General features: G+C 47.8%; 1 protein-coding gene across 1 annotated transcript in view; it reads left to right on the top strand.

The window, feature by feature from the left end:
* LOC132569860 (alpha-2-macroglobulin-like protein 1) overlaps positions 1 to 25,897 on the top strand; it is a 131,717-nt gene that overhangs the window by 4,940 nt on the left and 100,880 nt on the right. The window contains exons 2-9 of the mRNA XM_060236292.1: positions 3,569 to 3,752; positions 5,872 to 5,910; positions 6,322 to 6,469; positions 11,392 to 11,444; positions 15,434 to 15,454; positions 17,848 to 18,007; positions 21,332 to 21,417; positions 25,460 to 25,576. Of these exons, the coding sequence (XP_060092275.1) occupies positions 3,569 to 3,752; positions 5,872 to 5,910; positions 6,322 to 6,469; positions 11,392 to 11,444; positions 15,434 to 15,454; positions 17,848 to 18,007; positions 21,332 to 21,417; positions 25,460 to 25,576 (808 nt within the window). The remainder of the gene's footprint in view (positions 1 to 3,568; positions 3,753 to 5,871; positions 5,911 to 6,321; positions 6,470 to 11,391; positions 11,445 to 15,433; positions 15,455 to 17,847; positions 18,008 to 21,331; positions 21,418 to 25,459; positions 25,577 to 25,897) is intronic.

The raw sequence follows: 25,897 nt of genomic DNA, 5'->3' as shown, positions 1-25,897 counted from the left end.
GTTCTCCGTGAGCTTGAGAGTTCTTTCCTCACAAGACCCAGGGTGCACACTAAATGACCCCAACTTTCCTTGAGAAGGGAAACAGAACAGGAATTTATTTACCAAAAGGAACAATTTATCAGCATTTCATATAAGACTCTAAAACAGATACAAATTATACTGTTATCTCCAACTTAAGGATTTCTCAAGGCTGATATTTTCAGATTGACAAAGGCATAGAACACCTTAACATACAACACCTGATGCTAATTTTTCCATTTAACAAAAAGCATCCACCTCTTCTAACAATAACAGAAATTTAAAGGAAAAGGAGCACTCACGCCTAGAGATTATGGCTGCCCTATTTTGAAAAGCAAAAAAGAAGACAGAAGTCACATTTCCCGACTGATTACTTCAAACAAGGGACCATATAACAAATCTCATTTTAAAGACACCTTCTATGGAAGCTGTGATAATCACTAACTCGGAATATCCCTAACCTTCCATCCCCAAATAGACCATTTTCATCAAAAGTCCCAAAGAGGATAGACACCCCCAAAAGAGGACATGTCCTCTATAAAGAGGACACCTGGTAACCCTAAATAAGGTAAATATCCCTGGATGATTTAAATACATAAAATAACATTTGGCCCTCTGTCAAAGAGTCTAAGACCAACCCAGACTGTTGTTAATTATTTAAAAACATATTTATAAAGTTTATTGAATTACTGCCAAATAAAGAATTCTACTATATGCAACATATTACTTTGTAATCTTACATCAACTAGCTTAACTGTCTTACCACTTTTCAGATCATAGAATCATAGAGTTGGAAGGGATCTCCAGGGTCATCTAGTCCAACCCCCTGCACAATGCAGGAAACTCAGAAACACCTCCCCCTAAATTCACAGGATCCTCATTGCTGTCAGATGGCCATCTAGCCTCTGTTGAAAAACCTCCAAGGAAGGAGAGCCCACCACCTCCCAAGGAGGAAGCCTGTTCCACTGAGGAATCGCTCTAACCGTCAGGAAGTTCTTCCTAATCATGGAATCATTAGAGTTGGAAGGGACCTCCAGGGTCATCTAGTCCAACCCCCTGCACAATGCAGGAAACTCACAAACACCTCCCTCTCAATCCACAGGATCTTCATTGCTGTCAGATGGCCATCTAGCCTCTGTGATCTTGCATTAGACAGCATAAACCTTAAGTTCCAGAGTCAAAGGCCGAAGAAGTGTTCTCTGTATTACTAGTTATTGTGTGTCATAGTCCATCAAAATCCAAGCTAGTCTCTCTTCCTCACGGCTTTGGCATAATTATAGTTTTAGGACTTTGCACATCAGGTGATGACAGGGTTTCAAGGTCCCCTTACCCATCCAGTGGAGGGATTTGGGAGGATGTTCCAGGGGTAGACATGTGACTTTCCTGACATGATGATATCACCCAGAAGTGCCAGCTGGCCAGTGGCAGATCAAAGCCCCCCAAATGGGAGAAACCCCACTGGGCCCTGGGGTAGGGTTGCCAAGTCCAATTCAAGAAATATCTGGGGACTTTGGGGGTGGAGCCAGGAGACTTTGGGGGTGGAGCCAGGAGACATTGGGGCGGAGCCAGGAGCAAGGGTGTGACGAACATAATTGAAGGGAGTTCCGGCCGTCACAATTAAAGGGACAGCACACCTTTTCAATTCCTTCCTTCCATAGGAAATAATGAAGGATAGGGGCACCTTCTTTTGGAGCTCATAGAATTGGACCCCCTGTTCCAATCTTTTTGAAACTTGGTGGGTATTTTGGGGAGAGGCACTAGATACTATACTGAAAATTTGGTGCCTCTACCCCAAAAAACAGGGGCCCCCCAGAGCCCCAGATACCCACGGATCAATTCTCCACGATTTTCTATGGGAATAAATCTCCATAAGGAATAATAGAGTTCCCAGCAGACATTTCCCTCCCCTCCGCCCGCTTTCTGATGACTCTGAAGCGGGGGGGGGGGAGGGTCTCCAAACCTGGGGATCGCCTGCCCCCACCTGGGGATTGGGAAGCCTACTGCCAACCCTAGGCAATGGTGACATCCAATCAGAGTATGCCTCCAGGAAAAACCTCTAGAAAATTACCTCATCACCTCTGGTTCTCCCTCCGCCCATCACACAGACAACAGTTTCTGATGAGAAGCTAACTGCTTTGGCCTTGAAGTTGATAAGAATTGTGTAGGCCCAAAGAAGAGCAATTAGTAACACCTGCAAAATAGACCAGGCCCATTGTTATTCACATTACCTCTTGAGAGGGAACCAGGGATGCTTTCCCTCACACCCGTCAAAGAAAGGCAAATAAACCTCAAGGTTCCCTTTTCTCTGGCCTGGGTATCTTGAAGCAGAAAAGAGCTTCCTTTGGATTACTGCCCATAAACTTAATTGGGTAGTTTTGAATTTTGTTATTATGTTATCCTGCCCTGAGCCTGCTTCGGTGGGGAGGGCAGGATACAAATCTAATAAACGAAACTAAATTATGAAAGAGGGAGAAAAGGTTTTATAAACCTTGGTCATGATCCCTCTTGGTCATGTTTTCTCTGATAAGGCTCAAACTCTTGAGGCTTTCCTCGCAGGGAAAGTCCTCCATCACCCCTTCAAGCATTACTTCCTTCAATTACATGAATTGTCAATTTACCCCTGCTCTCTGCTTCTTGTTATGTAATCACTTGTAATCCACAAGAGAACCTATGACCATTCAGGAACTTTTGGTGCAGCATTTTTGTCAAAAGATTTTTGGCAGCCCAAGTAGATAACACATCCACAATTTCCCGTGTGTTTGTTACCTCTCTCCAAGTACTCCAGGTAGTGTTCTGAGATGTCCCTTTATGCTTTCTTGTTCCTTCATGTCTTTATTAGTAGTTTCCCATCATGCTTGGAGGGTTCCACATGAACACCATTGTCTACTCAGACTGGCAGGAGCTCTCCTTTCACATCATCTCCTGCCAGATACTTCAAGTGGAGATGCTGGGGATTGAACCTGGGACCTTCTGCATGCCAAGCAAATGCTCTACCAAGAAAAAGACAGTTTTGGAGGAGGAGGAATCTGCCTCCTGCTGTTGTCGGGGAGGAAGAAGGAGTGGGTGTTGGTTGCTCAAATGACTATTGGGTATGCTTGGTCTCATATAGTAGACGGGGCTGGCTGAAGGCCCAAGTTGGCTCCTAATTTATTTATTTATTTTGTTTATATCCCGCCTTCCTCCCCAGTGGGGACCCAGGTGGCTTACATCATTCTCCTCTCCTCCATTTTATCTTCACAACAATCCTGGGAGTGAATGACTATGCTGGTAGTGAGTCCCAATGCTGGTAGTGAGTCCTCTTCCATGGCAGAGTGGGGATTTGAACCTGGGTCTCCCAGTTCCCACTTCAGTGGTTTAAGCAGTATGCAGTTCTGGACTAAATTCCTTCAAAAGTGGCTGGGATTGGTTCTTTGGGGAACCAGGAGGATCTTCCCAGTTTCCCATTGTTACTCTTCCCACACAGCAGCTGAATAACAACTGTGCCTTTATAGGGGGAGAGCTCTCTGGAAAGGCCCCCCCCTCCAATGACCTCTTCTCCATCCTCTTCCAGTCATTATATGGTGGTTGTCCCAGCCATCCTTTACCATCCCAATGTGGACAAAGTCTGCGTACTTCTCAGTTCTCTCCCAGAGAGTGTTCACCTGTCTGTCACACTGGAGATGAAGACCCAGAACTATTCAATTGTGGAGAAGGATGTGGAAAAGCCAGGGATTTCTGAGTGCATTAACTTCCAGGTACAATTGTTTGTTTTACTTCATTTATACATCGCCATTCTCCCTGATGGGCACCGAAGCATCTTGCATTCATCCTTGTTGTGACTCCATAATGGTCCATGATAAGGGCAAATGAAGCAGTGCCCCATACACCCAGCACCAGCCCCCACCTGTTGGCCTTCTCACTGCTCTTCCCAGACCACCCAGAGGCTGCCATTTGAGTGTTGGTGGGCAGGTCAAGTCAGTAGTCTGTCCTTACAGAGATACAGGACTTCCCCTCGTCCTTGAAACCAGAGCCAGTTTGGTGTAGTGGTTATCTGGGATTTGATTCCCCACTCCTCCACTCACAGCTGCTGGAATGGCCTTGGGTCAGCCATAGCTCTCGCAGAGCTTGTCCTCTCCCAGCCCCACTCACCTCACGGGGTGTTTATTGTGTGTGGGAGGAAGATAAAGAATATTGTGAGCCATTCTGAGACACTGAGATTCAGAGTGGAGGGCAGAATATAAATCCAATGTCTTCGTCGTCTTCAAAATGGCGGTCCTGAGCCCCACCAATAGGGATTCCTGCTGCTGCGGCAGACTTTTGATTTGCCTCTTGTTCTGTTTCTGAGGATCCCTGTCCCCAAGGAGTAGCATTGGGGGAGATTAGAGGAAGCAGGGAGAGGCAAAAAACCTTCTATTCCACTGACAAAAGGTTCAATTCAATAAATATCTGGGGACTTTGGGAATGGAGGCAGGAGACTTTTGGGGTGGGAGCCAGGAGACATTGCAGTGGAGCCGGGAGCAAGGTTGTGACAAGCACAAATGAACTCCAAAGGGTGTTCTGGCTATCACATCTTAAAGGGACAGCACATTATCTCATTAGAAATAATGAAGGATAGGGGTGCCTTCTTTTGGGTCTCATAGAGTTAGACCCACTGGGCCAAACCTTTTCAAACTTGGAGGGTGTTTTGAGGAGAGGCACTGGATGCTATGCTGCAAATTTGGTGCCTCTGTCTTAGAAAACAGCCCCCCTCCAAGCCCCAGATACCCACAGATAAATTATCCATTATACCCTATCGGAATCGGTCTCCAGAGGGAATAATGGAGTGCCTGGCGGACATTTCCCTCCCCCGCTGTTTTCTGATGACCCTGAAGCGGGGGGAGGGCCTCCAAACCAGGGGATCGCCTGCCCCCACTTGGGGGTCGGCAATCCTTCTTGGGTGAGCAGAAAATGTTGTCTGGATTCAACCCTCAGTTTTGGCTTCCTCGTGACATCATCGGCTTCCATTGGCCTTCTAAGTCAATGGGGCCTGGATATCTCCCAGAATTACGAGTGATCTCTAGACCACAGAGATCCGTTCCCTTAGAGGAAATGGGCAGCTCTGGACAGTGGATTCTATGACATGATACCTTAGGGAGGTCCCTTCCTTCTAGGGTTGCCAATCTCCAGGTGGGAGCAGGGGATCCCCTGGTTTGGAGGCCCTCCCCACGCTTCAAGGTCGTCAGAAAGCGGGGGGAGGGGAGGGAAATGTCTGCTGGGAACTCTATTATTCCCTATGGAGATTTATTCCCATAGAAAATCATGGAGACTTGATCCACGGGTATCTGGGGCTCTCGGGGAGCTGTTTTTTGGGGTAGAGGCACCAAATTTTCAGTATAGCATCTAGTGCCTCTCCCCCAAATACCCCCCAAGTTTCAAAAAGATTGGACCCCAATTCTATGAGCCCCAAAAGAAGGCGCCCCTATCCATTATGTCCTATGGAAGGAAGGAATTGAAAAGGTGTGCCGTCCCTTTAAATGTGATGGCCAGAACTCCCTTTGGAGGTCAATTATGCTTGTCGCAGCCTTGATCTTGGCTCCACCTCCAATGTCTCCTGGCTCCACCCCCAAAGTCTCCTGGCTCCACCCCCAAAGTCCCCAGATATTTCTTGAATTGGACTTGGCAACCCTACTTCCTTCCCCAGTCCCTTCCCTCCACAGGCTCCACCCCCAAATCTTCTATAATAATAAAATATTCTGGAATTTCCCAATCTGGTGTCAGACTGTACCAAAAGCAGGTCCGAGAAGGAGTGGATTTCCATGCCTCACTCACCCACAGAAGCATCCTCTGACAAAAATGGAAGGACTTCGGCGCTAACGCAGCTCTCTCCTCTCTCAGGTTCCAGCCTTCACTCCCACGGAAAAGACCCGTGATGGTGTAAGTCTAACGTCCCCCCAGCCGCTTCTCTCCTCCTACCAAATGTCTTAGGCCTTAAGGAAGAATGCACATGACAGAGGAAGGCAGAGGAGAGGTTTCTAAAATGGCTTAGGAGGGAAAGGAGTGTGTGTGTGGGGGGGGGGAAACCAAGGAAGGGCAGACTAGGAAGAGGATGAGCAAAGGACAGAGGCTTCAGAAGGACTTGGAAAGAGGGGCAAAAGGAAGATGGGGTCAACAGGCTGGGTGGGAGGCCTTGAATGCCTGTCCCTGGGCAGGAGTAGACCACTTTGGGAGGAATTCCCCCAAAAGATTTCAGCTCAGCAGCGAAGAACATCTGTCCCACTTTCAAAAGGGCTGCCTTGCTCTCTGGCCTCCCGCATTGAAAGCGCTTTTCTCCTTTGCGTTGTGGAGGAGGAAGAAGAGGTCGCCCACGTGCACGTGCGCATCCGCAAGGGCGACAGTGTGAGCTTCGAGGGCCGGAAGAAGGTGCTGATCAGGGCCGTTTTCATCCTGGACATCATAGAGACGGACAAGCCCTTTTACAAACCCGGAGAGACAGGTAGGCCCGACTCACCAGCAGTCCTTGGGAGAGGCCTGGCCCTGCAGGGCCTTCTTTGGCAGAGCCAGCAGGGAGGGAGAATACAGCTGGGGAAAGCAGAGGGGCTCTGCTCTATCCAAGTGGGGCTGTTTGCCACAAAAGGCCCTCCTCCCCATCAGCAAGGAATGCAGTTCCAGTGAGCACAAGCAAGAGCCGCTGTGCCAGGGGAAGGGTGGTTCCAGGCGGCCTGCGCATTGTAATGTTCAACGCTTTGCCTTGGAAGCTTGCCAGTCATGTTCTCTCAGCCTAACCTAGGCTTCCCAACCCTGGCGGGGGACCCCAGGATTTCCAGCCTCTTCCCCCGCTCCCCAAAAAAATGGAAGCGGGGGGAGGGGGGAAACGGCGCCAAGGAGCATGGCGAGCCGCCCCATCCCGGAGCGGGCGACACCACCGCGCCGCCCCCTCCCCGCCCACCGCAGCTGCTCCTCCGAGATGGGCCCAGGCTGAGCCCATCTCGGAGGAGCAGCCACGGCGAGCGGAGAAGAGGCGGCAGCTGCGCAGCGGCATCGCCCGCCCCGCCTCCGAGGCAAAACCAGAGAAGGGGAGGGCAGAGGCAGGCCAGGAGCATGGCGAGCCGCAAATCCGGGCCCTTCTAGGACCCGGACTCGCGGCTCGCCACGCCCCCAGCCCGCCTCCACCCCCCCCCCTCCGATTCCACTGCAGCTGCTCCTCCGAGATGGGCCCAGCCTGAGCCCATCTCGGAGAAGCAGCCACGCGAGTGGAGAAGAGGCGGCAGCAGCGTTGCCCGCTCCAAGACGGGGCGGCTCGCCACGCTCCTCGGCGCCGTTCCCCCCCTCCCCCTAGCGCCACCCCAGTTTCTCCTGGCTCCACCCCCAAAGTCTCCTGGCTCCACCCCCAAAGTCCAACTCCAGATATTTCTGGAGTTGGACTTGGCAACCCTAACCTAACTGCCTTCGCATGAGGGGTTGGAGGTTGCCAACCTCCAGGTGGGGCCTAGAGATCTCCTGGAATTACAACTGATGTCGTGGGTACAGATTTTCTCCCCTGGGGAAAATGGCTACTTTGGAAGGTGGGCTGATGGTGATTGATAGAACAAAGTGGAATGGAGAAGAAAACGGCAGGAGAGCGGATAGGGAGAGCCATCCTGCTAAAACACTGTTGCTACTGCTGCTGGAAACCTCTCCAGTGGTGAAAGATCTTCCCTGTTCTTGGTATGTTCTCCTGTATTGGTAGGGTTGCTAACTCTGAGTTGGGAAATAACTGCTGGTTTTGTGGGTAGATATTGGGAAGGGTGGGATTTCGGGAAGACAGAGCTCTCAGGAAGGTATAAGACAATAGAGTCCCCTCCAAAGCGGAGCCAGTTTGGTGTAGCGATCTGGGACAACGGGGTTTGATTCCCCACTCCTCCACTTGCACCTGCTGGAATGGCCTTGGGTCAGCCAGAGCTCTCTTATCTGGGAGAACCGGGTTTGATTCCCCACTCCTTCACTTGCAGCTGCTGGAATGGCCTTGGGTCAGCCAGAGCTCTCTTATCTGGGAGAACCGGGTTTGATTCCCCACTCCTCCACTTGCAGCTGCTGGAATGGCCTTGGGTCAGCCAGAGCTCTCTTATCTGGGAGAACCAGGTTTGATTCCCCACTCCTTCACTTGCAGCTGCTGGAATGGCCTTGGGTCAGCCAGAGCTCTCTTATCTGGGAGAACCGGGTTTGATTCCCCACTCCTCCACTTGCAGCTGCTGGAATGGCCTTGGGTCAGCCAGAGCTCTCTTATCTGGGAGAACCAGGTTTGATTCCCCACTCCTTCACTTGCAGCTGCTGGAATGGCCTTGGGTCAGCCAGAGCTCTCTTATCTGGGAGAACCGGGTTTGATTCCCCACTCCTCCACTTGCAGCTGCTGGAATGGCCTTGGGTCAGCCAGAGCTCTCTTATCTGGGAGAACCGGGTTTGATTCCCCACTCCTCCACTTGCACCTTCTGGAATGGCCTTGGGTCAGCCATAGCTCTCTTATCTGGGAGATCCGGGTTTGATTCCCCACTCCCCCCACTTGCACCTGCTGGAATGGCCTTGGGTCAGCCAGAGCTCTCTCGCAAAAGTTGTCCTTGAAAGGGCAGCTTCTGTCAGAGCTTTCCCAGCCCCACCCACCTCACTGTGTCTGTTGTGTGGGAGAAAGGTAAAAGGAGATTGTAACCGCTCTGAGATTCAGAGTGAAGAGCAGGATATAATATATATCATTCAATATATATCCTCCAGTCAAACTGATCTCTGTAGTTTGGAGATCAGTTGTAATTCCAGGACATCTCCAGGCCCCACCTGGAGCTTGGCAAGCCTGTGTATTGGTGGGTGTCATTTGAATCCACACCAGCTTTTAATGAATTGCTCGCTATTTGGTCTCCATTTCCCCAGACTCCTAATTTTCTGCTATTGTTTTGGTTAGTTTCAAGTACCAATCGGCAGGTTTTGCTGTTAAGAAGCGGTCTTGAGTCTTGTTGCTGTGAATTCCTTCGTACCTGTTGCCTGAGGCTGGTTTGTGACCATCTTCAGGACTGCCTCTCCCTATATATGCCTCAGTGGGAACATGTGCAGTCTGGGCTGCGGGAGTTGCACTGGCTGCCAATTGTTTACCGGGTTCGTTACAAGGTGCTGGTTATTACCTTTAAAGCCCTATATGGTCGAGGACCTGCCTACCTTAGGGACCGCCTCTCTCCATATGTTCTCCAGAGAGCACTGCGATCAAGCTCAAAAAATCTTCTCGAAATCCCTGGGCCAAAAGAAACCAAATTAAAAACTACCCGGAGAACAGGCGTTCTCTACAAAGGCCCCCCAATGGTGGAATCAACTGCCGGAAGAGGTGTGGGCCCTACGGGATCTTAACCGGTTCCGTGGGGCCTGCAAAACCGCCCTCTTCCAGCTAGCTTTTTAAGACGGAACTCCTGATAATATCAATGAGCCATCTTATACATAATTTGATTGTACCATAATGTTATACTGTTTCATTGGTTTTACTGCTTAAATTATTAATTATATTATATACTATTTTATTGTATCATGGTTTTACCATGTCTTGTTAGCCGCCCTGAGCCTGCCTAGGCGGAGAGGGCAGGGTATAAATAAAAGTTTATTATTTATTATTATTATTAATCCCCCAAAGTATATGTATACAAGCCTCCCCCATTCTATAGTGATGCATTTGATTTTTCGGACCTAAACACAGCCCTTTACATTTATCCATATTAAAAGTCATTTTATTTATCTGACCCGTTTTCCAGCCTGTCGAGATCATCCTGTATCCTGACTCTTTCTACCATATTTTCTACCCCTTTCTAATTTAGTATAATCCATAAATGTAATAAGCATTCCCTCTATTCCTTCATCCAAATCATTTATAAAAATGTTGAACAAAACAGGTCCTTGAGGCACTCCACTTGTCGCTCCTCTCCAAGAGGACGAGGAACCATTCGCAAGCAGATGGTACGGAATGGAAGTGACTTACCTGTTGAATGAAATTATAGAATTTCTACAGAAATTCTACTGCTACAGAAATTATAAACATGATGAGCCATCTCTTTAAGGATTTTTTCCTACTGGCAATTTGTTCAGTAGGGAATATTTAATTGTGTATGTAAGAGGCATATGAACGTTAAGAGCCTTTAAGACTGGAAAGAAGAAACAGATAGCAAGACAAAGCGTAGATCAATGTAAAATTTACTCCTATGGGTGTACATGTTGAAGAGTAGGGCAAAATATAGCATGGCTCACACTTTCTCTTTATTTTCACGTCAGCTCCGAATAAGGATTCAAGTCATTATTAAATGCTGAGAAAGTTGTACCAAAACCACCTGTTACCAGAAGGCGTGTCTGTTTGTTTGCTGTAGATTTCAGTCTTCATTTGCACTTGTGGAAATAACTTCCCTGCTGAATGGATATTATCAGTTTTTATGGACTGTTTGATGGCTTGAAAAAGTTTACCATGGGAGCAAGAAAGAGTGGGTGCTAGAAGCTCCAACACAGAATAAGAGTGAAGGGAACCGTTACTCTTTTCACTTTTTTCAAGAAGAGGGATTTATCATGGGACTGTGTTCTATTATTGTATGGATGTGAATAACGGTCAAATAAATATTGTTGCTATATGTTATAGATTTAAAAGTGTGTGAAATGTTCATGTAATGTTTGGGGACTCGTGTTCCTGTATTTCAGCTGCTATGTTTATCAGCCTCAACTGTTGCTGAAACCCTATTTTGTATTGATTCTGTGAATTAGGCAGGTCATGAGAAGGAGGGGAGAAGGATGTGGGGGGAGTTATTTGTGAAGTTCCTGCATTGTGGAGGGGGTTGGACTAGAGGTCCCTTCCAACTCTATGACTCTTTGGGATGGATCTGTCAACCAGTTACAGATCCATCTAACAGTAACAGGATCCAAACAACATTTCACTGATTTGTCAACAAGAATATTATGTGGAACCTTATCAAAAGCCTTACTGAAATCAAGATAAACTATGTCTACAGCATTCCCCTGATCCAGCAAGATAGTAACTTTCTCAAAGGAAAAAAGACATAAGGTTAGTCTGACATGACTTGTTCTTGAGAAACCCGTGCTGGCTCTTAGTAATCACAGCTGTCCTTTCTAAATGTTCCAAGACTGACTGACTGAAGATTTGTTCTAAACTTTTCCAGGTATAGACATCAAGCTGATGGGTTGGTAGTTATCCAGACCCTCCTTTTCCCTCTTCTTGAAGATAGGGGCAACATTTCCCTGAGCCCTAACTGGCGGGAGGGTGATGTACAAATAAAATAAACAAAATATGGTGTGGGAGGGCTGGGGGATGGCAATAGTATTCTAGTAGAGCAAGGGTTTTCATAGTGTGATCCTTATTCTGTCATGGAGAAGTGGTGTAAAAATAATAAACATTTTAATTTTTGTTTTCAGTCAAGTTCCGAATTCTGAGGCTCAATGATGAGTTTAAGGCCCTGCCGGACACGGTGAGTGTGGATTCTTCTTAGGCAGACCATTCAGCAAAAGCTAGCAGGGTCGTCTCCTTACCAGAGCTTGAGTTACCAAACAAAGATCTCCTCTGGGCTTCTCCCTTCTTACCACACCCAGACCCAGCTGTTACATAAGAATAAGTTCTTATACTTGTCTGAGTCCAGGCAAGACGTCCCTCTCTTGGTGACCGCTGCTAGATCCATTGGTCCTTTCTCTTCTCTTCTCTTCTCTTCTCTTCTCTTCTCTTCTCTTCTCTTCTCTTCTCTTCTCTTCTCTTCTCTTCTCTTCTCTTCTCTTCTCTTCTCTTCTCTTCTCTTCTCTTCTCTTCTCTTCTCTTAATAGGACTAGGTGAAGAGTATATATTCTGAAATGACTCTGAGCAAACCTCTTCGTTTCTTGTGCCACTTCCCTCGTGAAGGGGGTGCAAAGGAAATTCTGCTTCTCTGAGCTCTAGGATTGCCACCCTCCATGTGGGGCATAGAGATCTCCCAGAATTCCAACTGATCTCCAGATTAAAGAGATCAGTTCCCCTGGCAAAACGGACTGCTTTGGAGCATAGATTCCTCATAGAAGGTATTATACTATATTGCGGTTCCTCCCCACTAGGGATGCCAGCCTCCAGGTGGAGCCTGGGAATTCCTCAGAATTACAGCTTATCTCCAGACGACAGAGATCAGCTCCCTTGAAGAAAATGGATGCTTTGGAGGGTGGGCTCTCTGGCCTTGCACCCCACTGAGGTCCCTGCCCTCCCCGGCTCCACCCAGGAGTTTCCCGACCTGGATCCGGAGGGACCTGGCACCCCTGTCCCAAACGCCAGCCTCAACTTGAGCTGCTCCCAAATTTCCAGGAATTTCCCAGTTCAGAGTTGGCAACTCTAGGTTGGGAAATTTTTGGAGACCTTGGCAGGGACTTCAGCAGGGTATATTGCCGAAGAGTTTGCCCTCAAAGCAGCCATTTTCTTCGCGGAAGATGATCCCTGTCATAGGAAGATCAGTTGGAATTCTGGGAATTGGGGGAGGGACGGTGGCTCAGTGGTAGAGCATCTGCTTGGGAAGCAGAAGGTCCCAGGTTCAATCCCCGGCATCTCCAAAAAAGGGTCCAGGCAAATAGGTGTGGAAAACCTCAGCTTGAGACCCTGGAGAGCCGCTGCCAGTCTGAGAAGACAATACTGACTTTGATGGACCAAGGGTCTGATTCAGTAGAAGGCAGCTCATATGTTAGGGAGGACGGTGGCTCAGTGGTAGAGCATCTGCTTGGGAAGCAGAAGGTCCCAGGTTCAATCCCCGGCATCTCCAAAAAAAGGGTCCAGGCAAATAGGTGTGGAAAACCTCAGCTTGAGACCCTGGAGAGCCGCTGCCAGTCTGAGAAGACAATACTGACTTTGATGGACCAAGGGTCTGATTCAGTAGAAGGCAGCTTCAGATGTTCATATGAAATTTGGAGGTTGGCTTTGACACTAGTAAATAGAGTTCCCCCGCCCCCAGCTTGGAAAATACTTGAATATTTCGGGTGTGGAGCCTGAGGAGGGTGGGGTTTAGTTAGGGGAGGGACTTCAACAGAGTATAATGCCATGGGGGTGTAATGGCCATTCCCTCCATGATCTCTGCTGCCTGGAGATCAGTTGTAATACTGGGAATCTCCGGTCAGTACCTGGAGGTTGGCAACCCTTCTAGCAGGGGAAATATTGGCCAGATGTGGCAAGGTAAGGAAGCCCAGGTAATACCCCTCACTAGGCCATCATGCAATAGAGTCCACCCTCCAAAGGCTGCCATTTTTTCCAAGGGAACTGATTTGTGTTTGAATAAAGGGGAGGGACGGTGGCTCAGTGGTAGAGCATCTGCTTGGGAAGCAGAAGGTCCCAGGTTCAATCCCTGGCATCTCCCCCCCCACCCCAAAAAAGGGGTCCAGGCAAATAGGTGTGAAAAACCTCAGCTTGAGACCCTGGAGAGCAGGAGAGGGACGGTGACTCAGTGGCAGAGCATCTGCTTGGTAAGCAGAAGGTCCCAGGTTCAATCCCCGGCATCTCTCACTAAAAAGGGTCCAGGCAAATAAGTGTGAAATACCTCAGCTTGAGACCCTGGAGAGCAGGGGAGGACCAGTGCTCAGTGGCAGAGCATCTGCTTGGTAAGCAGAAGGTCCCAGGTTCAATCCCCAGCATCTCCAACTAAAAAGGGTCCAGGCAAATAGGTGTGAAAAACCTCCGCTGAGACCCTGGAGAGCAGGGGAGGGACGGTGGCTCAGTGGCAGAGCATCTGCTTGGTAAGCAGAAGGTCCCAGGTTCAATCCCGGCATCTCTCACTAAAAAGGGTCCAGGCAAATAAGTGTGAAATACCTCAGCTTGAGACCCTGGAGAGCAGGGGAGGACCAGTGGCTCAGTGGCAGAGCATCTGCTTGGTAAGCAGAAGGTCCCAGGTTCAATCCCCGGCATCTCTCACTAAAAAGGGTCCAGGCAAATAAGTGTGAAATACCTCAGCTTGAGACCCTGGAGAGCAGGGAGGACCAGTGGCTCAGTGGCAGAGCATCTGCTTGGTAAGCAGAAGGTCCCAGGTTCAATCCCCGGCATCTCCAACTAAAAAGGGTCCAGGCAAATAGGTGTGAAAAACCTCCGCTTGAGACCCTGGAGAGCCGCTGCCAGTCTGAGAAGACAATACTGACTTTGATGGGCCAAGGGTCTGATTCAGTAGAAGGCAGCTTCATATGTTCAAAGTTCGAGTCCAGTGGCAGCTTTAAGACGAAAAAAGTTTTATTTAAGGTATGAGCTTTCACTTGCAAACACACTTCTTATTAGACAAAGTTAAGCCTGCCTTTCCCAACTCTGGTCCAAACCCCTCCACACCCCAGGCCTGCTGACAGCTTTTGCTGGCCCAGACCACGTGCAGCTTGACTCATTTTATGTTCGCAAATTCTGGGTTGGGAAGTTCCTGGAGATTTGGAGGTGGAATTTTGAAGGACTGAATTTGGGGAGGGGAGAGACCTCAACAGGATATAATGCCATAGGGTCTGCCCTCAAAACCAGCCACTTCCTCCACAGGAAGTGGCCTATATAGTCTGGAGATCAGCTGTTGTTCCATGAGATCTCCTGGTAGGGTTGCCAATCCCCAGGTGGGGGAAGGGGATCCCCCGGTTTGGAGGCCCTCCCCCCGCTTCAGGGTCGTCAGAAAGCAGGGCAGGGGAGGGAAATGTCTGCTGGACAATCCATTATTTCCTATGGAGATCGATTCCCGTAGGGAATAATGGAGAATTAACCCGTGGATGTCTGGGGCTCTGAGGGGGGCTGTTTTTTGAGATAGAGGCACCAAATTTGCAGCACATCATCCAACGCCTCTCTTTAAAAGACCCTCCAAGTTTCAAAAATATTGGATCAGAGGGTTCTATTCTATGAGTCCCAAAAGAAGGTGCTCCTATCTCTCATTATTTCCAATGGAGGGAAGGCATTTAAAAGGTGTGCGGTCCCTTTAAATGTGATGGTCAGAGCTCCCTTTGGAGTTCAATAATACTTGTCACAACCTTGCTCCTGGCTCCACCCCCAGTGTCTCCTGACTCCACCCCCAAAGCCCCCAGATATTTCTTGAAGTGGACTTGGCAGCCCTATCTCCTGGTCCCACCTGGAAGTCGGCAAGCTTATCTCAGCTTGAGAATACAAGGCAACCTATTAGGGTTTCCAACTCTGGGTTGGGAAATTCCTAGAGATTTTGAGGGTGGGGGCTGGGAAGGGCACAGTTTTGGGAGGGAAGGAACCTCACTGGGGTATAGTGCCATAGAGTCTATCCTCCAAAGCTGCTATTTTATCCAGGGGACTGATCTGTATTATCTGGAGATCAGCTGTGAATTCCAGGAGGCCTCCAGGCCCCACTTGGAGGTTGGCAACTCTACAGCCAGTTAAGGGAAAGACAAGTGTCTGAATCCCTAGCTGGCTTTGCACAGGGGAATGACCTTCGGTTCCATTTCTCATGACTCTGATCTTGCCTCTCTTTTGTCCTTGCAGATCGGTTCGGTAGTGCTGATGGTAAGTAGCTAGAAATCATTCTGCATTTAGTTGGATAAATCAGCCTCTCAAGATTTTCTTTGTAAACAGCAGCTGCACAAGTCGGGGCGGCGGGGGGGTGGGGGGGAAGTCTGTGCTCTCTGTGCTGCTTTCTGAGCCTGTGGCGCTTCTCCCTTCACTGACAGTCAGAGCGGTTCCTCAGTGGAACAGGCTTCCTCCTCGGGAGGTGGTGGGCCCTCCTTCCTTGGAGGTTTTTCAACAGAGGCTAGATGGCCATCTGACAGCAATGTGGATCCTGCGAACTTAGGGGGAGGGGTTTGTGAGTTTCCTGCATTGTACAGGGGGTTCGACTAGATGACCCTGGAGATCCCTTCCAACTCTATGATTCTATTTCTGTTATGGGTTCCACTGAAAGATAGGCTCTAGGGGTTCCAGACTTGGTGCATATGGGCTCTGCTCAGGTTGAGACTCCAACATATGGAGAGAGGTGACTTTTCCTGCTGAAATCCATTGGAATGCACTCTACTTGGGGCTACCCTTGAAGACTATCAGGAGGCTGCAATTACTGCAGAATGCTGCAGCTAGACTGCTGGTTGGTGCCAGCTCTTGGGAGCATGTGGCCCCGATATTACAGCAATTGCACTGGCTACTACTCATGTTCTGAGCTTAATTCAAGGTTGAATCATAGAGCATTGGTTTTGTCCTTAAAAGCCCTACGTTGCTTGGGACAAGAGCTTAAGGCCCGTCTTCTCCTGTATGTTCCTGTCTGGGAATTAGGATCACAGGAAGAGGCCTCCTCATTGTCCCATCAGATGCTAGCTGGGGGGGTACACAAGAGAGGGCCTTTGCTGTAGCAGCTGCACAATTAAGGCACAATCCTTACTGTTTTGTACTCTTGTTGAAAGAACACTGAATAACAGATCGTCCTGAGGAAGCCTTTTGGAGAAACTTGTAGGGAATTTTTAGCTGATTGATAAAATGCATATAAAGTGCACCATTGGTTGGTCTTATTTTTTATCTTTTAGTAACTGGTGCAGTCCTTTCCTTTTCTCCTTACATAAAGTCTCTGTCACAGGGGTGTAGAACGTGCAGCCCAGGGGAATGGCCTCCAGACGGTTCCTATCAGGCCCCCGAGCAACTGGCTGTCATCTGCTTTCTTCTCCCTCTCTCTTGCTTCCTTCTGTGTCTCAGCTTGCTTTGCCAGTTTGCTCAATCACACAGGAGCTACAGAGCAAAGCCTCTATTTTCTCCATTGGCTGAGGCTCCTCCCTGGGGGAGGGAGAGGGGGAGGGAGAGCTTGCTTTACCAGGTTGTCTCAATCACACTGCAGAGCTTCTGAGCCAAGCTTCTCTTTCTTCTATGGCTGAGGTTCCTCCCCCTCCTCATCCCTTGGGGAGGGAGAGAAAGAGCCAGAGCTTCTTTTACCCAGTTCCCTCCCTCGCAGGGAGAGATACAAAGCACCTATAAGGTCAACAGAATTATATTCAAGGCATGAGTTTTTTGCCTTGCTACAGAGAGAGAGAGAGAGAATTTTGTTGGGCTCGTTATTCCAGGGCTCTCCTTTGAACAACTGGATTTGCTTCCCCCTTTTCACTGTATTCATGCCTTTTCACTGTATTCATGCCTTCATTGCTTTCTTCCTTCTCAGTAGGAAATCAATGTGAACTATTTAGATGAGGAATAACAAAAAGCCAGGGAGGTGGATTAGGCTGAGAGTGTGTGTTCAGACCAAGTTCACCCAGCACATTTCCTTTACAGACTGGGGTTTTTGAATCTAGACTTCCCAGATTGTAAGCTGATCCTGACATTGCTGTTTCTGTATTCTTGCACTGCCTCTTAGGAGATGTAGTTTCTCTGGAGGAAGACTATAGTTTGGGAGACAAACAGTCTGTGTCATGATGCCTTCACATGCACATGAAGCAACTTATGTAGAAAAAGTCTGCAAGGCCCAGCCATTTCATGTTTTCCTCTGGGTTTTAGGCTCAAACCATGAGATTCCTGTAATGAATGTCAAGAAATCAAAAATAGGTGTAGCTTACAGATACACACCTAAACAGCACCTGAACAGCATAGTCAAGATTACTATAGCACCGACATTGTCTCCATTTTTTGATGCAATAATTTAGAGCAAGAGGTGTCTGTTAAATAAATGAAATATTGCAAGACTGCCAAAATTTAAAAAAAAATTAAGAAATCTTTGATTGTTTGTCTGTGTCCTTTATAATGTTTATATCTCTGCTCCCTGGCGTTACATGTTATGACGCACATGGCCCGGCCCAACAAAGTCTCATATATGTCAGATTTGGCCCTCATAGCAAATGAGTTTGACACCCCTGTTTAACACATACACGCATCAGCACTTTTGCATCCTGTCTGTGAACTTCACAGTTCTTTTCATCTTACCCTGTGGACAGGATCCCAACCGGAACCGGATTGGTCAGTGGCTGAATGTGGAGACCAAACAAGGCATAGCAGATCTCTCCTTCCCCCTGGCCTCGGAAGCAGCCCTGGGGATGTATTCCATCCAGACAGGAGAGAGAGAAACCATGATGTTTTTTGATGTGGAGGAATATGGTGAGTTTTAAGGGGAGGGCCACTTTGCCAGCAGTGGGTGGGGCTTGGTGTAGAGATGTGAAGTCTGTAAAAATGTTGAAAGAATCTTCCCCTTTCCCCTTGCAAATAAAAGGAAAGTAGAGAAAGAAGTACTTTTCTCCCTTTCTCACAATACAAGAACTCGTGGGCATTCGATGAAATTGCTGAGCAGACAGGTTAAAATGGATAAAAGGAAGTACTTCTTCACCCAAAGGGTGATTGACATGTGGAATTCACTGCCACAGGAGGTGGTGGCGGCCACAAGCATGGCCACCTTCAAGAGGGGTTTAGATAAAAATATGGAGCACAGGTCCATCAGTGGCTATTAGCCACAGTGTGTGTGTATATATAAATTTTTTTGCCACTGTGTGACACAGAGTGTTGGACTGGATGGGCCGTTGGCCTGATCCAACATGGCTTCTCTTATGTTCTTCTGTGACACAGAGTGTTGGACTGGATGGGCCGTTGGCCTGATCCAACATGGCTTCTCTTATGTTCTTATGAAAAGAGGATCTTAAAAGTCCTAGTTATTCTTTCACTTCCTTCCCTCCCTTTGGTATAATATTTTATATTTTAAGTAAAATATTGAAATAATGTAAGTATGCGAAGTCCACAGTTCACTTTGCCCTCATCAGGAAGTCCAAGATACCATGCAGCCTTCTTAAGTAATTAAAGTTTTAGGATTGGGGGGGGGGGGACAGTAACATGGGGGGAGCCATTGCGTTGACAATGTAACGTCATTTCTGGGGGAACCCCGGAAGTGATGTCACACCACTCTGGGATTCAGCAGAAATGAAATGGGTTTACCGCACTATAGCAGGACAACTGCAAGCCTTTGCATATCTTTCTTCTGAACAATGACATTGGGGCTGTGGTAGGAGGCTGCTTTTGGTAGTTAGACCTGAAGCTCCCATCATGAAGAATAATCTTGGGCTGTATCCTCAGAAGGAGGGAACTTTTCCCCCTTTCTGGGGTTTTGTAGTTTGTTTTTTTGCATTTTGTTACATAAATCCCAAACAATGCCCGTTTCTCAGGACGTTTATGATCACCACCGGTGCTTACTGTAACATGTTAATTTTAACACCGATGTAAATTTGTGTATTCATTTATAGCAGTCTATAAGCAAAAGTTAGTTTCTTTCCCCCCCAATATGGAGCAAGGCAGATACAGCCATTAATGGTCAAGCCCCAAACGAATTCCAAGGAATCATCTAGGACGATATTTTTAAAGATGATTTTAGGCTTGCATGGCAAATTGTATCCTGTACACTAATTATATCCTGTCGTATTTTTATTGCAACAAGACCTTCTCTCCAGAATTGGTTTATGACAGGCACCACCAAAAATATGCAGCAGATTAGCCAGGTTGGTGCAGTGGTGAAGTGTGCGGACTCTTATCTGGGAGAACCGGGTTTGATTCCCCACTCCTCCACTTGCACCTGCTGGAATGGCCTTGGGTCAGCCAGAGCTCTGACAGAGGTTGTCCTTCAAAGGGCAGCTGCTGTGAGAGCCCTCTCCAGCCCCACCCACCTCACAGGGTGCCTGTTATGGGGGAGGAAGGGAAAGGAGATTGTAGGCCGCTCTGAGACTCTGTCCTTGAAAGGGCAGCTGCTGTGAGAGCCCTCTCCAGCCCCACCCACCTCACAGGGTGTCTGTTGTGGGGGAGGAAGGGAAAGGAGATTGTAGGCCGCTCTGAGATTCTGTCCTTGAAAGGGCAGCTGCTGTGAGAGCCCTCTCAGCCGCACCCACCTCACGGGATGTCTGTTGTGGAGGAGGAAGGGAAAGGAGATTGTAGGCCGCTCTGAGACTCTGTCATTGAAAGGGCAGCTGCTGTGAAAGCTCACTCAGCCGCCCCACCCACCTCACAGGGTGTCTGTTGTGGGGGAGGAAGGGAAAGGAGATTGTGGGCTGCTCTGAGACTCTGTCCTTGAAGGGGCAGTTGCTGTGAGAGTCCTCTCCAGCCCCACCCACCTCACAAGGTGACTGTTGTGGGGGAGGAAGGGAGAGGAGATTGTAGGCCATTCTGAGACTCTGTCCTTGAAAGGGCCGCTGCTGTGAGAGCCCTCTCAGCCCCACCCACCTCACAGGGTGTCTGTTGTGGGGGAGGAAGGTAAAGGAGATTGTAGGCCATTCTGAGACTCTGTCCTTGAAAGGGCAGCTGCTGTGAGAGCCCTCTCCAGCCCCACCCACCTCACAGGGTGTCTGTTGTGGGGGAGGAAGGGAAAGGAGGTTGTAGGCTGCTCTGAGACTCTGTCCTTGAAAGGGCAGCTGCTGTGAGAGTCCTCTGAGCCCCACCCACCTCAAAGGGTGCCTGTTGTAGGGGAGGAAGGGAAAGGCGATTGTGAGCCGCTCTGAGACTCTTCGGAGAGGAGGGCGGGATATAAATCCAATATCATCTTCTTCTTCTTCTGCTTACATATATCTAATACTTATCTAAATAAATCCTAGTTTGGATGGAGTCTGGCACCATTTATATTGAATTTTGTAAAGATTTTCTCTCATATGTATGATCCCTTCCAATTCAACGATTCTATATCTGATTATAAAATATTGTTCTTTGACCAAATACAATTCCAATCTTCCATTGGGATTTCCAGACCCAAATCGCTATCCTGTTAATGCTCAAGATTATCCAGCATAAATTATCCAATTCCATTTGGGGGCTTAAGATTTTATAGAATTATAGAGCTGGAAGGGGCCATAGAGGCCAACTAGCCCAACCCCGCAGCTCAATGCAAGATCAGCCTAAAACATCTCTGAAAAATTGTTCATCCAGCTGCTGCTTGAAGATAGCCAGTGAGGAGGAGTTCAACACCTCTCTTGGCAGCCGATTCCACTGGTAAACTACTCATACTGTATAATACATTCTTATATATTAATCCAAAGAGACCTTTTGTGAATGTTCTCCACTGTGCCTGAACAATACTTCTGACTGGTTGACAAGACTCTACTTTACTATGGTTTATCCCTTCCCGCCTCACAGGGTGTCTGTTGTGGGGGAAGAAGATAAAGGAGATTGTAAGCCGCTCTGAGACTCTGATTCAGAGAGAAGGGTGGCATATAAATCTGCAGTCGTCTTCTTCTTTGCTACAAAAAAAGCCCTTGGCCAAATCCACTAGCAAACAGTTGCTGAAGTGGATTGAAACTGCATTATCTAGTATGTGTAGAAGCACCCTATGTATTCCAGAAATAAGGTCAGGAGTTGCTCTTAATTTGTTGCTGTGGCGCAGTGGGTTGGGCCCGATGTGAACCGTTGAACCTGCCTGTTTACCTTCACCATTGCTCTTTACAATCCAATCCATTACAGAACTGCCAAAATTCGAAGTGCTGTTTGAGCTACCTCCATTTGTCACCTTCTCAGATGAAGAATTTCTGGTCAGAGTATGTGGAAAGTAAGTCTTTGTGGTAAACAGTTCTCTCATAGAGTTCTCTGATCCCTGCAGGAGAAGAAGGTGCTTTGACTTGCATTTTTCTAATTATGGAAAGAGTTCCTCAGTACCATTCATGCTGTGTACCCTTGGGACTTTTAACATAAGAACATAAGAAGACCCCTGCTGGAGCAGATGAGAGGTCTGTCTAGTCCAGCATCCTGTCTCACACAGCGGCCAGCCAGTTCCTCTGGATGGCCAGCAGCAAGGCATAGAGGCCGAGGCCTTCATAAGAATATCAGAAGAGCTTGCTGGATTAGACCAGTAGTCAATCTAGTCCAGCATCCTTTCTCACACAGTGACCAACCAGTTCCTTTGGACAGCTGACAAAACAGGAGAGAGGCTGAAGCCTTCCCTTGAGGTTGCCTCCTGGTTAGGGTTGCCAAGTCCAATTCAAGAAATATCTGGGGACTTTGGGGGTGGAGCCAGGAGACTTTGGGGGTGGGGCCAGGAGACCAAGATCAAGGCTGTGACAAGCATAATTGAACTCCAAAGGGAGTTCTGGCCATCACATTGAAAGGGACGGCACACCTTTTCAATTCCTTCCTTCCATAGTGTAGGATAGGGGCAACTTTTGGGGCTCATAGAATTGGACCCCCTGGTCCAATCTTTTTGAAACTTGGGGGATATTTTGGGGAGAGTCTCTAGATGCTATACTGAAAATTTGGTGCCTCTACCCCAAAAAACAGCCCCCCCCCAGAGCCCCAGATACCCGGGGAACAATTCTCCAGGATTTTCTATGGGAATAAATCTCCATAGGGAATAATAGAATTCCCAGAAGACATTTCCCTCCCTCCCCCTGCTTTCTGATGACCCTGAAGCGGGGGGAGGGTCTCCAAACCGGGGATCCCCTGCCCCCACCTGGGGATTGGCAACCCTACTCCTGGTACTGGTATTCTACTGCCTCTGAATGTGGAGATTCCCTTTAGTCATCATGGCTGGTAGCCACTAATAGATCTATCCTCTATGAGTCTGTCTGATGCCCTTTTAAAGCCATGCGTGCTTTGGAGCTTTAGGGCGTGGAGTGGTGTCAGCCCATGTGAGCTGAGAGTCACTACGCTCGCCTTGTGGTGCGGATTGAGCGCACAGGGAGGAGTGCTCTTGCGCTTGCCCACCAAGTTTGCGCTTCTCATTTGGTAGCTGCTATTAAGCTCCCGAGGAGCTGCCTTGGAACACAGCTTGAAAATCATTGTTCCCGGACAGCAGTACTCAATCCATGACTTGTGGATAGGGTTGCCAAGTCCAATTTAAGAAATATCTGGGGACTTTGGGGTGGAGCCAGGAGACATTGGGGGTGGAGCCGAGAGCAAGGGTGTGACAAGCATAATTGAACTTCAAGGGAGTTCTGGCCATCACATTTAAAGGGACTGCACAAATTTTCAAATGCCTTCCTTCCATAGGAAATAATGAAGGATAGGGGCACCTTCTTTTGGGGCTCATTGAATTGGACCCCCTGGTCCAATCTTTTTGAAACTTGGGAGGTATTTTGGGAGAGGCACTAGATGCTATACTGAAAATTTGGTGCCTCTATCTCAAAAAACAGCCCCCCCAGAGCGCCCGATACCCGCGGATCAATTCCCCATCATTCCCTATGGGAATCGTTCATGGAGGTGCATGATGGTTGTGGGGGCGGGGCTTCCCCCGCTGGCCAGCTGGCTGGGGGAGGGGAGAAGCCTGTAAAACCGGGGATCCCCCTCTGGGACCTGGGGATTGGGAAGCCTACTTGTGGAGAACCTAGGACTGCCAGCCTCCAGGTGGGAATAAGGATAGCGCAAAGCGACCGTTGTGAAACAATGTAGTATAACAATATAAACACCATGCAGTGTTGCTGGTAAAATCTCGATGTGATCATAATTATTTTGTACTGTACATTATGCAGTTTCTATATTCGGCACCCATTCTATATAATTGATATTGAATACACATTTGTGAAAAACCTCCAAGGATCTTCAGAGCACAACAGCATCTATAACTCTAGTCCCAACTGGGTCAATACGCAAAAATGAGAATTGTCAAACCCCTGAATTAGGATTTCGAAGAGACTCCAGGCGGTCAACGCGCTATTCCAGCGGTCTTCATCAGGACCGCTGAACAGGCGGAATTAAAAAGCCTTCGTTATTTAAGCGTAACCGTCGAAAGATGCTTCCTTTCAAGCAGAACAACTGTCTAGTCAATTTCAATCCTGCAGCAGCTGTTTCGAAGTGGGAACTATCTGAAATTCACAGACTCCACTGAGCAAATGCCTTTGCCCGCTTTCTTGAAACATGAAGCAGCCCTACGTTTGATGCGGAGCCATCAGTGGTATGATTGCTCTAGACCAGGGTTTCCAGCCTGTGGGTCAGGACCCAAAAGTGGGTCACAAAGCTGCTGAAAGCGGGTTGCAGCCCAGCCCTCCCAAATGTTTATTTATTTACTTACTTATTCCTCGTATTTATATCCCGCCCTCCCCGCCGAAGCAGGCTCAGGGCGGCTAACAACAATTAAACACCAAACAATAAAACAGTGAGCAAACAATTAAAATCAACAATCCATTACCAGTTGAACAATTAAAACAATTTAAAATAGCCACCCCGGCCCTTTCCATTGCTCTCTTTTGTATTTTGGAAACCCTGAAAACAGCATCTTCCATTGTCATGTATTAGTATTGACTAAGTAAAATGTGTCCTGATGGTTACCAGAGTGAGTTTCTTGGAATCATTGCGGGGAGGGGGAACGACATCATTGTGAGGAAGGAGCGGGTGGCCAGAGGCTGGAATGTAACAGTTGTGTAAGTCAGAATGCCACTTGCTCGGGATTCAGAAGCGAGGACAGAGTCCCCTTGGTGCGATTTCCCCCCCCCCCCCAATAAAATTTTTATTATATTATTGAACAATAGCATTAACATTTCGCACTTGTCTATTATCAACGAAGATTATGTAACAGCTTATTATAAGCATGCACCGTATTGTGTTCATAGTATAGAATTATGAATTATAATATCATTAAGTAATAATTACTTAATAATGTCAAGCATCTGTAACTACGTCAAACTGAGAGCCAGTTTGGTGTAGTGGTTAAGTGTGCAGACTCTTATCTGGGAGAACCGGGTTTGATTCCCCACTCCTCCACTTGCACCTGCTGAGATGGCCTTGGGTCAGCCATAGCTCTGGCAGAGGTTGTCCTTGAAAGGGCAGCTGCTGTGAGAGCCCTCTCCAGCCCCACCCACCTCACAGGGTGTCTGTTGTGGGGGAGGAAGGTAAAGGAGATTGTGAGCCGCTCTGAGACTCTTCGGAGTGGAGGGCGGGATATAAATCCAATATCTTCTTCTTCTTCTTCTTCTTCTTCTTAATGATGTCAAGCATTCTATAACATTAGGTGTCTGAGCTCGTTCCTGTAAAAATGTCAGAATTGGAAACCGTATTGCTGCAAAATCAGATGGAGTGTCAGGATTTTTTTATTGGTTTTGGAATATCGTTTAATTTTGCCATAATATAGAAATTCCAAATTTTAGTATTCCAGAGATTTAAGGGTCTATAATTTAATAATAAAGATCCTGTAGTCAAATTAATTTGTTGCTTTGTAACAGTATAAAGTTCTTTTAATACTTTTCCCCAGAAGGGTCTAATTTTTGGACATTCAATCTAACAGTGAATATATGTACTGATTTGTTTACAATTCCTCTAACAATATGGTTGTACAGATTTAATTATATGAGAGAGCTGTCAAGGAGGAGTTAAGTATCCAAAAAAAATCAAAATTTTGAAGAATTAAAGTCATCCCTTTGTGTGATTTTTGCTGCTTTCTCAAAAGCATCTGGTTAGCCGTTGTTAGTGGATTGCTGAATTAGATGGGTGCCAAAGTCATAGAGTGCCTGGGGTGCCAAAAAAACCTTGGGTGAGCGTTGGATAGGTCACCATTGCAAAGTAAATTTGGACTTGCGGATCAGTATACAGAAAAAGGTTGGCAACCAATGCTCTAGAATAAAGCCTGCTTGTCACACCACCCCACCTCCCAATCTCTGACCACAGGTACGTCTATGGAAACCCGTTCATGGAAAAGTAGATCTGACATTAAGGATGACACCATCATTTCGTGACTATCTGAGTGGAGAGTACAACGACATTGAAAAGGAGCACACAGGCCAGGTGAGCCCGCTTGGAAGGGATTTTCTTGGGGCAACAGGGAAGGTGGGCTGAGTTGCTTCCCCTGCACCGCCTCCCTCAGTCACCCATTGCTTCTGCCTGGAACGAAAACAAGCTAGATGGGAATGAGAAGATCAATGCCTTAACTTGCAGTCTGCCTTTCTTGCGGAGGCTGAAAGAACCTGATTGGCAGAGCTTAGAGTGTCTCCCAAGGTGGAGTGGGGGGAAGGTTTCCACCAAGGCAGGCAGAAGTTTTAGAAGGTGGAATCTTCCTTTGTTCCGGATTCAAACGCTTCACCCATATGCTGTGACCCATGGGACCCA

This window comes from Heteronotia binoei, chromosome 4 (genome assembly GCF_032191835.1).
Source record: "Heteronotia binoei isolate CCM8104 ecotype False Entrance Well chromosome 4, APGP_CSIRO_Hbin_v1, whole genome shotgun sequence".
Taxonomy (NCBI): Eukaryota; Metazoa; Chordata; class Lepidosauria; order Squamata; family Gekkonidae; genus Heteronotia; species Heteronotia binoei.
Note: the sequence above shows the minus strand (reverse complement) of the source record. Positions and strands in the feature narration are given on the sequence as shown.